At 40.0% G+C, this 13,239-nt stretch overlaps 1 protein-coding gene and 1 long non-coding RNA gene across 6 annotated transcripts in view; one reads left to right on the top strand and one right to left on the bottom strand.

Moving 5' to 3' along the window:
- LOC127418969 (uncharacterized) overlaps positions 1-13,239 on the top strand; it is a 983,530-nt gene that overhangs the window by 798,879 nt on the left and 171,412 nt on the right. The window lies entirely within an intron of this gene.
- LOC127418918 (ribonuclease inhibitor-like) overlaps positions 1-13,239 on the bottom strand; it is an 81,695-nt gene that overhangs the window by 41,609 nt on the left and 26,847 nt on the right. For 4 of the 5 annotated variants that reach the window (XR_007893565.1, XM_051659838.1, XM_051659837.1 and 1 more), the window contains exons 6-7: positions 7,710-7,883; positions 6,577-6,750 (exon numbers count right to left, since the gene is read on the bottom strand). Coding sequence is in view for 4 of the 5 variants with exons in the window: in XM_051659838.1 (XP_051515798.1) it covers positions 6,577-6,750; positions 7,710-7,883 (348 nt within the window). In the remaining variant the exon portion in view is untranslated. The remainder of the gene's footprint in view (positions 1-6,576; positions 6,751-7,709; positions 7,884-13,239) is intronic. The other variant, XM_051659840.1, reaches the window with a different exon arrangement.

Genomic DNA, 13,239 nt, shown 5'->3' with positions numbered 1-13,239 from the left:
TATATATATATATATACATACTATATATATATATAGTAAAAAATACAGCAGTTGTGAGATCTGGTGGCTCAGCTCAAGGCTGATAATGAGTGCCTGCATCAAGAACAACTGAGGTCCAGGTGAGATCTGGGGTTGTGCCCAGGCCCGGTTCTATGGGGGCACTTAAGGATGCTTAGCACCCTCAAATGAACTTAGGAGCACCCTCAGTTGAATATGGAATATTGAATATGAGAAAATCTGCAAGTGTGATGCCTATAAGAGCATTACAATAAAAAAACATGCACAACGAGTCAATTTATTAGGCCTACTTTTAGTACAATTAGTCTTATGTCTACTTTGCTAATGCAAAATCTTTAGCGATCAAACTTTAGCGCATGGCCATGAACGCGTTTTCATGGTCAAAGTAATGTTCCCTCTGCGGTTCGCGCTCAAAATCTGTGAACCACAAATTTACGTATGTACTCTAATGCACGCAAAAAAGATAGCAGCCGAAACTAAGAGCCAATCAAATAAACGCAATAATTTTTTTTTTAATATCTATGAATGTCTATGAATATCTAGATGATTGTCTTCTAGAGGGCAAGTTTTAAGAGTGGTGAGCTGAAAAACACCATATTCAATATTATGAATATGTTAATAAAATCATTAATTAAAAATCAGTGTATTCGTGTTTCTTTAATTTTTTTATTACAAAGCAGGAATTTAAAAAATATATATTCGTTGGTGTGGTGGAGTTTTAGGAATTGCTATCATTGATCTTAACATGTACTGTATATTAATAGCAATAAAATACATAATTATTATTAAAAAATGTGTTACGGAAATTGGTTTAATTAAAAGGTTATTGATCATTTATTTTACTCTCCTGTATTTTGGAGTTGCTATACTTGTAAACACACAGAATTACAATTAAAACATGGAAGTTTCAAGAATAAATTTGCTCATTGCCCATGGAATGCCCACAGACCAAGTATGAGACATATATTATTTACTGCAGCAAAAATGGCAAGATAATACATTCTGATTGGCTGGTATGATTCAGGCAACTCTTGAGAAACAGGTAAGCAGGTTTTTATCAGTTCATCATGTAACAAAGTTTTGTTTAAAATTACCAGATTGCTACAATGAGCACCTCGTAAGAACTAGTCTAAAACTTTTTATTAGATTTGCCAAAGCTTGCAAAGTTTATACCATTAAATCTTTCAAATATATTAAAGTATTGGTACTCTTTGAAGCAGATTAAGTGATTCCCACTTTGTGTAAACATCGATACTCTGCCGCACTCTGTAAACATCGAGAATCATGGATGCAAACTCATGATAGGTGGAAAAATGTGAGAAGGTCATAGCATTTTAATAAGGGAAATGTAGAAAATTTCACCAAACAATTCTGTGACACAAAGCTGTGACACGTTCAGCGCTTTTATGTTGAAATAATATGGTTATAGTGCCATCTAGTTGTTTAGAGCAGCATGTGGACAGTTGCCGCGGCAACCACGGTGTGGAAAAGTTAATTCAAGTTATGTACCCTCTGTACAGTACATCTGCATCTACAGGTTCTGAATTAACTGATTTAAAAGAATTGCTCATTAATCAGCAGGAGCGGTTTAATCAACTAACCCGTAATGTTACGTTGTTTCAGAATGGCCACAGAAGATTTCATTCTACTGTGAGTTCTTCTAATTGGGGTTCAGTTATCTGTAGGAGGTCCCAACAACCTGGCTTTCTCTTTGAAAGTAATAGCATGAGTTTGGCACTCATAGTACATCCACCCTCATCACATTCCCCTCAGCCTTCTGTATCTTTTCAAGAAAACTAAAGACTTCTGTTTTTCAGAGCCACAGTTCAGAAGGGTTTGTATTTGGCTCAGATGCTGACCTCCATGGAAGAAAATATGGCTCCCCTGTTATCTCCCTGTCCTCCATGTTACACTGGCTCAGTTGTGTCTGGGAGATTCTTGATTCGTCCCAGCCACTTGTTCTCAGCACTGTGTAATTATTCCTGACAGTACTTTACTTTGGTGCCAGATTGTTGAATGTTTCAATAAATTGTATTTTGATTTATTTTTATATTTTATTTTTCAAATAAAAACCTACTTTACTATCTCCCAGCCTGCAATTGAGTCCTTTTCATCACAAATCTTTGACAACTGCTCTTCGATACCATGAACTGCAACATTTTCATCACACACCTTTAGACTATTGAATAGACCGTCGAACAATGAATGAATGTGAGAGAAAGACACAATCCTCAACCCAGACTGTGGCAGACACCACTATATTTAATTTAGCATAACTCTCGGAAATAGATCAAATGTTTTTTAATTTTTTTTTTATTAATGGTAATGACAATGTAGTATGTTTGTTCGTGGCGGACTAGATATGCTTCACGCATGCTGCTGATGCTGCTGTTTGACATGAGTCAATATGCTGCTGCTGTTGAAACAGAAACCTGATGCTGTTGAGACAGAAGAGACATGCTGCTGCTTCTGTACAAACACAAACATAAAGCCTGCTAACAGCGAGTCAAGCAGATCTGAACGCCAGACATGTAAGCTGAAGTGAGGTGAATTTCAGTCACATATAGCTGGCCGTGTATCCCTAAGTGTGTTGATTATCTGTTCCTGATAGGTTTATCAAATGACCTGAGTAACCAAGTGTTTTGAGAATTCATAATGTCGTCGCAATTGGGCTTGGTGTAACGTTTGTAAGCTGCTGAAGACCAGCGACCCATTTCTTTTAAGGTGGCCGAGGGGACCCTGGATGCTGCAGTAGTTGCTGCTCCAATCCTGAAAGAGTGGCTGGTGTATGCTTCTGGGCCAAGTCCATTGAGTTGACATAGTTGCTTCAGCTTGGAGGCAAACCATGGACTGGTCGTAGGTTTTTTGTCAACCATTAGGAAGAGAGGATCAGAGAGGGAGGCAGAGTTCCAGGATTCTAGGTACCAAGACATGGCAGAGAGAGGACAGAAAACTAGTTTGAGCTACGGCAATTGGTGTTCCTTTACTGTGCTTTCAGTTTTTGAATGTTTAGGAAGAGAATGAATTGGTGACTGTCTAAAGACACATCCGAAATAGTGAGGTCTAAAGAAGAATTAAAGAGCTTTACATGTGAATTCCCCAGGCCTTACCAACCCAAAGAAAGCTGTGAGAAAAAACTGCCATATACAGAAAAAACTGTATATTTACAACTGCCAGTATTTATCACCAATAGGTGTTGGGAACTTACATAATGGTTAGCTTATGGCTTTAAGCCTATGCCTGTATCATTCTCCAATCATTAATGCAAGAAATGTAGCTCAATAAGGGAATTAACAATTAATTCTGAGAATATTAAAACAATTAATGTTTGTGTCCGATCAAAGTCTTCGGCCAGCGATGAGTTGATCATAATGTAACAGTCTTACACTAATACTACTTTCATGGCCATTGAAAATAATATCACAAATAGATTTAAATACTGTTTATGAGCAAATAGCTTTTAAGATCAACAGATTTCAAGTGAATTTATTAAATACGCAGTCAACTTATCTTTGAATACAAACAAGACTTTATGAACTAATCTATAACATAAAACTAAACTTATACACAGACAAACTCAAGGTTGGTAAGTGAGCTTTAACAGAAGATGAATGGAAATGATCTGTTGAAGATTGTGGATGCTGGATGGGTGATGGAATGACCAGAGAAAGCAGATGAAAAATAAGCCGAGGCAAAGTCGTAAGATTTAAGAGTAGATTTAGCCATCACGAACCTCAAGAATTTTGAAGAAGTAGTCATGTATGAGGAGAGTAAATCTATTCTAAAATTGCTTGTCTGAAAGGAAGGCATCTCATGCCAGTGGGCAAGGCTTCTGGGCAAAAAGCATGTCATTTCTGAAATTTGAAATGGGAAAGAGCATCAGCTTTGTTATTGGTTAAACCTGGAATATAAGCTGCATTTGGAATTAAGTTTTTTATGATGCAAGTTCAGCTATGACAACGAACTAAGAGATTTATGACTGGAGTTGAAGAGTGAACATTATTGATGATATTGACCTATGCTTGGTCATTGCATAGAATGGTGATATGTTTGCAGCACCATTCCTCGCCCCACAAAAGGCATGTGATTATGTTAGATTTCGAAAAGCACAGTGGGTTTTGACTCAGATGGGAGAGAGAGGATTTCAAGGGGACATGATTCAGCAAATCACTTGCTTCTGCATATCGCATATCAAGGGAGCTGCATCTGTGTAAATTTTAGCGAGTGTGAGGATTCGAAGTAGTCACTGTAAAAGAAAGATAAATCATTCCAATAATTGAAAAGGCAAAACCAAAAGTGCATGTCTGACTGGCAGCCTTGGTCTAGGAATACCCAATCATGATGGTTTGGGACGGATTTCGATAGCTCGACGAGTCTGGTGATGAAAGATCACCCTTGGGGAATAATACGCATGGAAACAAAAATAAGATGCTATAATAGGGATAGCAAGTCTCGCTTGGAGATGGATCTTGCAGACACGAAAGAGGACATACACTGACAGATGCAAGTGAGTTTCTCAAGTGGAAGGGAGTCTACCATGGACTGGCTGTTGAGTTTTATTCCTAGGAACTCTAAAGAAGTTGTGGGTTAGGTCTTTTCTCCTAGGAGAGGGGCACTGCACATTTATGGAAGACTAACCTCAGGGTGGCGACACTGCAGTCTGGCAGGCAACTGGGGAAACCACTAAGAAATTGTCCAGCAAAAGGCCTCCGGCAGAGTTTCGAAAATCTGAGGACTGCTATGGCAACAGAGGTTAGTGAAGTGCCTACTTATCAGTACCAGGTCGATGACAGACCAGTCCAGTCTCAAAATAAAACACTGAATATATAGCACATCTTTAGTTGAGAAAAGGAACTTCCATAATAAAGGGCCATATCTGAGATGATAGCAAGATAGGTGTCCTGCGGGAAACTCTTTCCAGATTGTATCTCTATACACCCCAAAACTACATTGAATTACGCAAGGGAGAGACTTTTGGACAGCCTGGGGTCAAACTCTTCAAAAACAACAGAAATGTCACCACAATCCACTACATGCCTGTCTACCAACCCAGAAGAACAGATTTTTACTAAATGAATGTCTTTACCTGCTAAAATCTGGCTGCGGAGGTTGGATGGTACGGCTGCTCTAGGAGGATGAATGGAGCTCCACTACTATAAGCAGGCACTGCTCTGGTTTTGGTGTATGTCATTTGGTGTGATGTCACGAGCGACGATGAGACTACGTGGTGGAAATTTCTAGCACTATGATCCTGTTGTCTAGCTTGTCTATGGAGTCATAGACAAAGATGGAGTCATCAGCTGTAGCTTGTTTAGATTTAGCTTTTTTGCGGGTCACGGGAGTAGATTGGTGTCAGAGTTGGGATATTTGAGATTAGCCTTAGCTTTAGTAGGCATGGACAGTTGGGGCGTAGTGATTTTTGGAGGACAGGAAGAAGTTGAACAGCTCTTTGTGGGACAGACCCATTGGTGAAAATATTTTTCTTGTAAACAAAACCTCCAGGATTTTGGACTTTGGCCAATCTAATATAGAGACACGCTTTTGGGCCAGACGGGCGCTTCATCGCGAGGAATGACATTTCTTGTCTGTGGGTAGGGATTCTTGGATCTCATAACAGAAACCCTGGTTTATCCAAGAAAATGACATCTTCTGGGTCTGAAGACTCGAGGTGGGACACTGATCCTCTGAGGTGTACCGCAAGAAAGCGATAGCGATGATGACAGTGGGAGTCATGTGAATGCTACACATATGGTGCTGCTGTAGCCAGTGTATAGTTTGAGGTGAGTACCAGTTTATATATATTTTGACTAGAGGGGAATAGCTTTTGATTGGGAGCATAGAGGGAGGTGTGTCTGGTCAACCTTTCAGCCAGTGCCATGTAGAGTTTCTTAAATGAACTTAATTGTCATGACTCTGTCTCTCATTCTTATGGCTTCCACAAACTTTAAACAACCAGGAAAAATACATACTGAATTTTTTTTTTAATGAAACTACTCGACATGGACCAACATCTATTGCTTCAACTTTCATTGCAAGAAAAACTGCATCTTGTTTTAATATAGGCAAAATAAACGCCTTATTCTCTCCTTTCTTGTCAGAGACAGAGAACATTCTCTCTTTAAGTTTTATTACTGTCTCTGTTTCGTCTTGCTTTAACACCATAGAGCCCATGGTTCTGCACAAACAAAACATGGTAAGAAGTGAATTATTTAATTACTTTATTACTATAAATGTAATCATTAAAAAATTAACCTATAATTAAATTCATTTTTACATTATTCTGCTGTACATCCTGTGGTACTGTGACAGTGTATAACCCCACACCATAACATTCTGGTATTATTCATCTTCTAGTTATTTATCTTGATGCTAATGATGACAGAACGTTCTCACACTCATTTGTGTATTCGATAATTACCTGGATTGAATTGGTAAATATTATCAATGTGGTAAAAAAAAAAAAACAGCTGAGAATTAAGTCTTATGCAAACAAAAGGAAATGAGAAAAATATGTGATATCAATTCAAATATTGAATTCTGTGACAAAATATCACTCACTCAAGTTTCTCCAATTTACAGAGTGGATCCTTCAGTAGATCAGAGAGCAGCTTTACTCCTGGATCTCCTGGTTTATTATTGTTCAGATTGAGTTCTCTCAGGTGTGAGGGGTTCGATCTTAGAGCTGAAGCCAAAGCAGCACAACCTTCCTCTCCAATACTGCAGTCATACAGCCTGCAGAAAAAAGGAGAAAACTCCTCACACTTACAGACCAACACACAGTGGCTAAAAAACACAAGTCCTTGCAAAAAAAATACAAGCAACTGTTAATGAGCTTCTGTCATAGCACTCATCAAAACACAATGGACATCAAGATTTTCACTGAAAAATAACCTAAATTTCAGGTTGTATCTCAACAAAACCTATCATATGTCTTCAGAAGACTTGGAACATGAGTTGCATGGACTAGTTTTTTAGATACTTTTGTCAACTCACATTGCATTTTAAAGATGGACCTTGGTATTAATTAAAACATCTTGTTTTGTGTTCTATGTAACAAAGAATGTCTTTACACAATTTTGTATTCTCAGGTGGCAATACCTCATTTGAAAATAGCCTCAACGTTCCCCACTTGCCCTGTTCTCTTGCTGTCAAGTTAACATGTTAATTTAGTTTACATATAATGATTTTTACTGTATAAAGATCTCATTTGTACGTAAATATTTGTAAATTCATGTACACGTGGAGAGAGGTAAGAAGAGGTAAGAGGTAAGAAAACTGAATGGACGGTGTAACCTTATGGACAGTGTAAAATGATTGTACATTTAATTATAAAATGTAATTTGTGAAACCATCTGTAGCAAATACAATAATACTCCACACAAGAAAATGCAAAAATGCTGATCCCAAAGTAAACAGAATTGAATTCCATTGGCGGGGGAATGCCCTGGAACCCCCTTACAGAATACAAGAGTCATAATTCTTGGGGGGTGGGTATTGTGACCCAGTAATAACACAAGTCTGTAAAACACCCTGGATCTAAGTAATACATGACACAATTGATCTAAAGGGGGATGGTAAGGGAGGATTATGGTTTTATTTACAAGGGGGATATTTTTTGTAATTTCATGCTACAAGGACAAAATATGTGATATCAATTCAAATATTGAATTCTGTGACAAAATATCACTCACTCAAGTTTCTCCAATTTACAGAGTGGATCCTTCAGTAGATCAGAGAGCATCTTCACTCCTGAATCTCCTGGTTTATTACAGTTCAGATTGAGTTCTCTCAGGTTTGAGGGGTTTGATGTCAGAGCTGAAGCCAGAGCAGCACAACCCTCCTCTCCAATTCTACAGTCATAAAGTCTTCAGGGGAAAAAAAATATCAAACTTGCATCTCAACACACACAAATTCAATTCAATTGATATGTCAAATAAACAGTAAGTGCTGTGTATCAATGTGGGTGTGTGAGTGTGAGAGAGAATCTCTTAACATTTATACAACCCCAATTAATTAAACACTCAATCCTAATTCCAGATCTGAACTGAAAAAAAAAAAAAAAAAACCACTGAAACAGCCCACTGAAATAGTTTTATAGTGGGTTCTTTTAGCATGTCTTTATTTGAAATTCTTAATTTTGGTCTGAGATTTCTTTTGGTGCAGTTCAATTCAGACATTGCTTCTTGTGAATAACAACCTCAAACTCGAAAGTGTTTTTATAGACCTGACTACAGCTTTTGAAGAAGTCATTAGCTTAGGCATTCACATACATTTTCCACCCTGCACTGTGGATGTTTACATAATGTGTTTAATGAAGGCATAAGAATGTATCAGTATTTATGTATTTCCATATGTATAAAAATATACTTTAAAAAAATGCATATACACAATGTTACAACAAAAGATGTCTGGATTATGCGTATAACACTTATTCCCTGAATAAGGGAATGAGACACTGCGTCAGTGCTGATGTCAATCACGTCAGTTCATTGGCAGATGGTACTCCTTGTGTACAATCTCACAGCACTTATAAACAGAGCCCAGTGGCACTGTTAGGAGAGTACATCCCAGGCAGCAAGAAACTCAATAGTGTAGCTCAGCTTGTTCCCTTATTCAGGAAACTGACCCGTTATAATTGACCCAGCTAGTCTGCAGTGGGAGATTAATATAGAGTGGTTCAATCAAAACCCCACTCATAAGTGTAATGAAATATACATTTATATGTGCTCATTATGTTGTTATTATATATGATATGCCTTTAAAGTTACAGAAGATGGTGTGGAGTAGTGAAAAGCTCACGTTCATTGTTAACATTCATGGGGACTGATAGCCTGGTGGCAGTGCGCTTGGCTCTCGTACAACAGGTCTCTCGTTGGAATCTCGCCTTTGTTATCTTATTGTCTGTTTAGATACATGTGGAAAGTAAAATACATACAGCAGATTCACAAAAAGCCATTTTGTGCTGTGGCTGGCACTAGCTGGGTTTACATCCAACTATTTTTTATTAGCATTTTGAAAATGCGCATAAGAAATCCTGAATGGAAACGCTTTAAATGCAAATAAACTCTCAAAATACGCTTAAAATGTAATGTGCCATGAGGTGGATTTTTTTGTTTTGCATTAGTTAAAATGCGCATTACGGTAATGGAAACAGTTTATTCGCAAAATACAAAGTGCACATGTTAGGTGTGCAATGGCTTGATGTGACTGGCCCAACAAAATGACAGACCTTGAAACACAATTCTTGCATAAGTCATCTGCATCTTCATTCTTTTTTGGAATAAAATGATTATGAAAATACATTGTGAACATTCATAATGTTATTTGTTAGCCATACTGAAAAAAACATCAACAACGCATTTAATTAACAGCGTTAACCAATGCTATAGCTGACCCAGCTAGTTTGTGATATAGTATTGTGAAAATAGAGTGATGAAATATATATATATATGGTCATTCTGTTGTTATTATACTGTATGTGACTGTACTAGGTAAGGTGGGCGAGGAGGAGGCGGGAACCGGCAAACACATAAGACACTTTAATGTGACACTTTTCAATGGACATTAAACACCACACCACAGCTGCTTTTCAGCAGCTCCAACACATATTGCTTTTCAGCATTACATTAACAACACTGACACAGACAGACAGACAGACAGCTTCGTGTGTCTCTCTCTCCCGCCTGCCACCAGCTCCTCTCCTCAAATACTTCTGCTGCCCCTCAATGGAACACAAGACTGGTGTGGCACATAGGTGGAGCTCATTCATCACTCATCTTCCCAGCCTCGCTCTGCCCAGACACCGCTTGGCCTGCCCTGCTCACTTCATACCCCCATCGCCAAACTCAGGTCGGGGCATTCTCTGCCCTGTGACATACTCCCCCCAACCCATTTCTAGGGAGGGAGCGTTGATGCGTCACGATGGTCTCCGGATCCGACCCGCACGTGCCTGGGAGTGGGAACAGGATGAGGGAGAGGAGAGGGAGAGGGGGAGAATAGAGAGAGAGAGGAGAAAGCAGAGAAGAGAGAGACAGGCTTGCTGGCCACGGACGCGCCGTCGACTGGCCCTCAGCTCGTTGTTGTGCTTTCCAGGTGATGGCACTGGACCCCTCAGCTGTCCATTTCGGTTGCCGGTTGACGCAGAGCTCTAGCGCCACTGGATCGAGCACTCCCTTGGTGTCGCAATCCTCAGTCAACAGTGAGGACTCCTTGACGGTGCATCCTTCCTCCTTCCCGGGTTTCGGCACCAGTGTAATAGGTAAGTTTTGCAATGAGGAGGTGGGAACCGGCTTGACAAACACGTAAGACACTTTAATGTGACACTTTTCAGTGGACATTAAACACAACAACACAGCTGCTGTTCAGCAGCTCCAACACATATTGCTTCTCAGCATTACATTAACGACACTGACACAGACAGACAGACAGACAGACAGTTTTGTGTGTCTCTCTCTCCTGATTGCCGCCGTCTCCTCTCCTCAAATACTCCCACCACCACTCACTGGAACGCGAGACCGGTGTGGCACACAGGTGGAGCTCATTCTTCACTCATCTTCCCGGCCTCGCTCTTCCCAGACACCGCTCGGCCTCACCTTGCTCGCCACAGTGATATGCCTAAAAAGTTACAGAGGATGGTGTGGAGTAAAGAAAAGCTCAAGTACTTTATAAATGCACATGTGGACTGACACCTCAGGATTATTGTGCTTGACTCTCGTGCAACAGGTTGTAGGTTTGAATCTCACTTTTAACTGCAACCAGCAGATGAATTATGTCTTTATTGCATAAATACACTGTCATGACCCTGGCAGGACAGTCCCTCCTCCTCTGTCTGTTGGTCTTATCTGTGCGTGTTTCTGTGTGTCTCTCTCTCCCTATCGTGTTTCACAGGTACCACATGGAGAACGGCAGCTCGGTTACCAGGACTGCAGCTCATTTCTCCACTCATCTCATCATTTGTGGCACCTGCTTCCTATTACCCTTCCCCTATTTATTATCTCCTTTGTCTTCTGTTTCCGGCCTGATTGTTTTTGTGAGTTTGTTAGCCTGTGAGTTTGCTGTGTCAGTTCCTGTCTCCAGTTCATCGGTCAGTCTAGTCTTGGTTTAGCTTTTTGTTTGTTCATTTATCTCCCTCAAGAGAGTTTTTATTTGTATTTTGGATTCCGTTTTTGTTCATTTAATAAAAGTCCTTTATTGCCTCTCTGTGTTCGGGTCCTTCCCTACAAGTTATGTGACAACAATCGGTCTCTCAGGGCAACTCCCTCTACAACAACGCCCTGTCAGCTCTCAGAACAGTTGGCCCTTTGGCATCTATGCTTTGGAGATTACCAGTGAGCCCCACAGGTAGTGCTTTGATGATGTCCGTTTAAAACATCTTTTTCTTTTGGGCTTGGACAAATCGTTCAGTGCTGAGAAGCTGGACGAGATTTTTTTTCTGGCCTTTTTGGTATCTGGTGGATCACGTCTGCTGACTCGCAGAGATGGAGGGCCTGCTCAGGAGACAGAACTCCTCATCTGAGCATTCCTCTCTGCCTGTGCCCTAATAAATTGTGTTTAATTTAAAATACAATTTTAGAACATAAAGTGTGTGTCTTCAATGACATGAAATGGGGATGAAATCTGTCCTGACATCCACTACAGATACAGTACCCATAGCATGGTATTTTGTAGTAAAATAATTGTAACATAATTAAAACATGGTTAATATATTACCATATTACTGTAGAAACACTGTGGATAATTGCATCAAATCCATGTTTTCCACCACACTCACAAAAAAAAAAAAAAAACATGGATACTACAATATTACTATAGTAAAACTACCTTTATTTAAAAAAAAATTATTATTCCAAGTAGTTTTTTAAGAAAATATTAAAAGTGGAGACAGGAAACAGAACGGCCAAAAAATGCGACAAACACGGAATCGAACACCACATGTCACTGCAGAATTACTAATGATGCAGTTTACCGTACATTTCTATGTTGCCGTTAGATGTCAGGAATAAGAGGTTCAGGACAAACAGAGTGAAAAATAAAGGTTTCTTTAATACAAAAAGAAAACACAAAAATCCAACATAAAACTCCCACAAGGGGGAAAAACAAACACAAACTACCCCATAGGGGAAAACTTAAAGTAATTCATCCAGGCTGGGTCAGGGGAAACAGGACCGACCGCACCGAGGTAAGGATGGGAATAAAAAAACAGGACCAACAGACCAACAAGACGGGACCGACTGAAACATTAAAGACCGACTGGATACAACAGTACACAAGACTGGAAACAAGACGAACTGGCACTGGACAGCAAACACGAGGAGACTAAAATAGGGAGCGAAATCAACAGGTTAACAAGAAAGGGCAGGTGTGACTAATAAACTAATAATGGATAAACAAGGAGGCGAGATATGACATAAGACAGAGAGACACGTGGCAATACAGAAACAAAATAAAGCCACGTGCTCTCACAAGACAACAAAACACCCGAATGGCATGAGCACACATCGCCAAGACAATGAGGCAATATACGCCCATGCCAACCGACAAACAGGACAAGAGAATGAGTAGCAACACCAAACAAAGTGATGCCATGTATTCTCACACTAAATGAAACCTGAGGGTACATCGCAAGGCACACGATGCATGCAACAGGTGACAAAAACAAGACAGGACACCTGTGCGAGAGTTCAGCCACATACAAACCTGAAATCTCAGACCAAAGTGACCGAACCTCAGCACAACGTGAAGACAGCTTGTGACCTATGCACACAGCTCAACGCGAGCACGATGCAAGGCACACCCGTGTTTGCGAGAGACAGACATAAACTATTGACACGAGTGCATGCTGCCAAGATGAAACAAGCGAGATGCACCCACGTCGATAACAGACAGACATGGAGCATGAGTGTCCGGATCCCGACACAGACCAAAACCGAACCAGACAGGGAGTCAGGACCCTGACACCATACTCCAGACATGAAACAAGACAGACCAAAGAGCACACGGCAGGGAATACAACCAAAACCGTGCGCTCATACAAAAGACAGACAACGAAACACAAGACAGACATGGGACGATGATGCCACGGTCCTGTCAGACAAAACCCCAGACTAACAGAGTGGCAGGACCATGACATTAGACTATTATGTACACCTAGTTGAAAATAATCACTGAAAAATAATCAGTGTTATCGAGCTTTTGTGCAACATCGAATAGCAAATATTAACT

This window comes from Myxocyprinus asiaticus, chromosome 28, assembly GCF_019703515.2.
Source record: "Myxocyprinus asiaticus isolate MX2 ecotype Aquarium Trade chromosome 28, UBuf_Myxa_2, whole genome shotgun sequence".
In the NCBI taxonomy this organism is placed as follows: domain Eukaryota; kingdom Metazoa; phylum Chordata; class Actinopteri; order Cypriniformes; family Catostomidae; genus Myxocyprinus; species Myxocyprinus asiaticus.
This window is presented reverse-complemented; position numbering and strand designations above follow the sequence as displayed.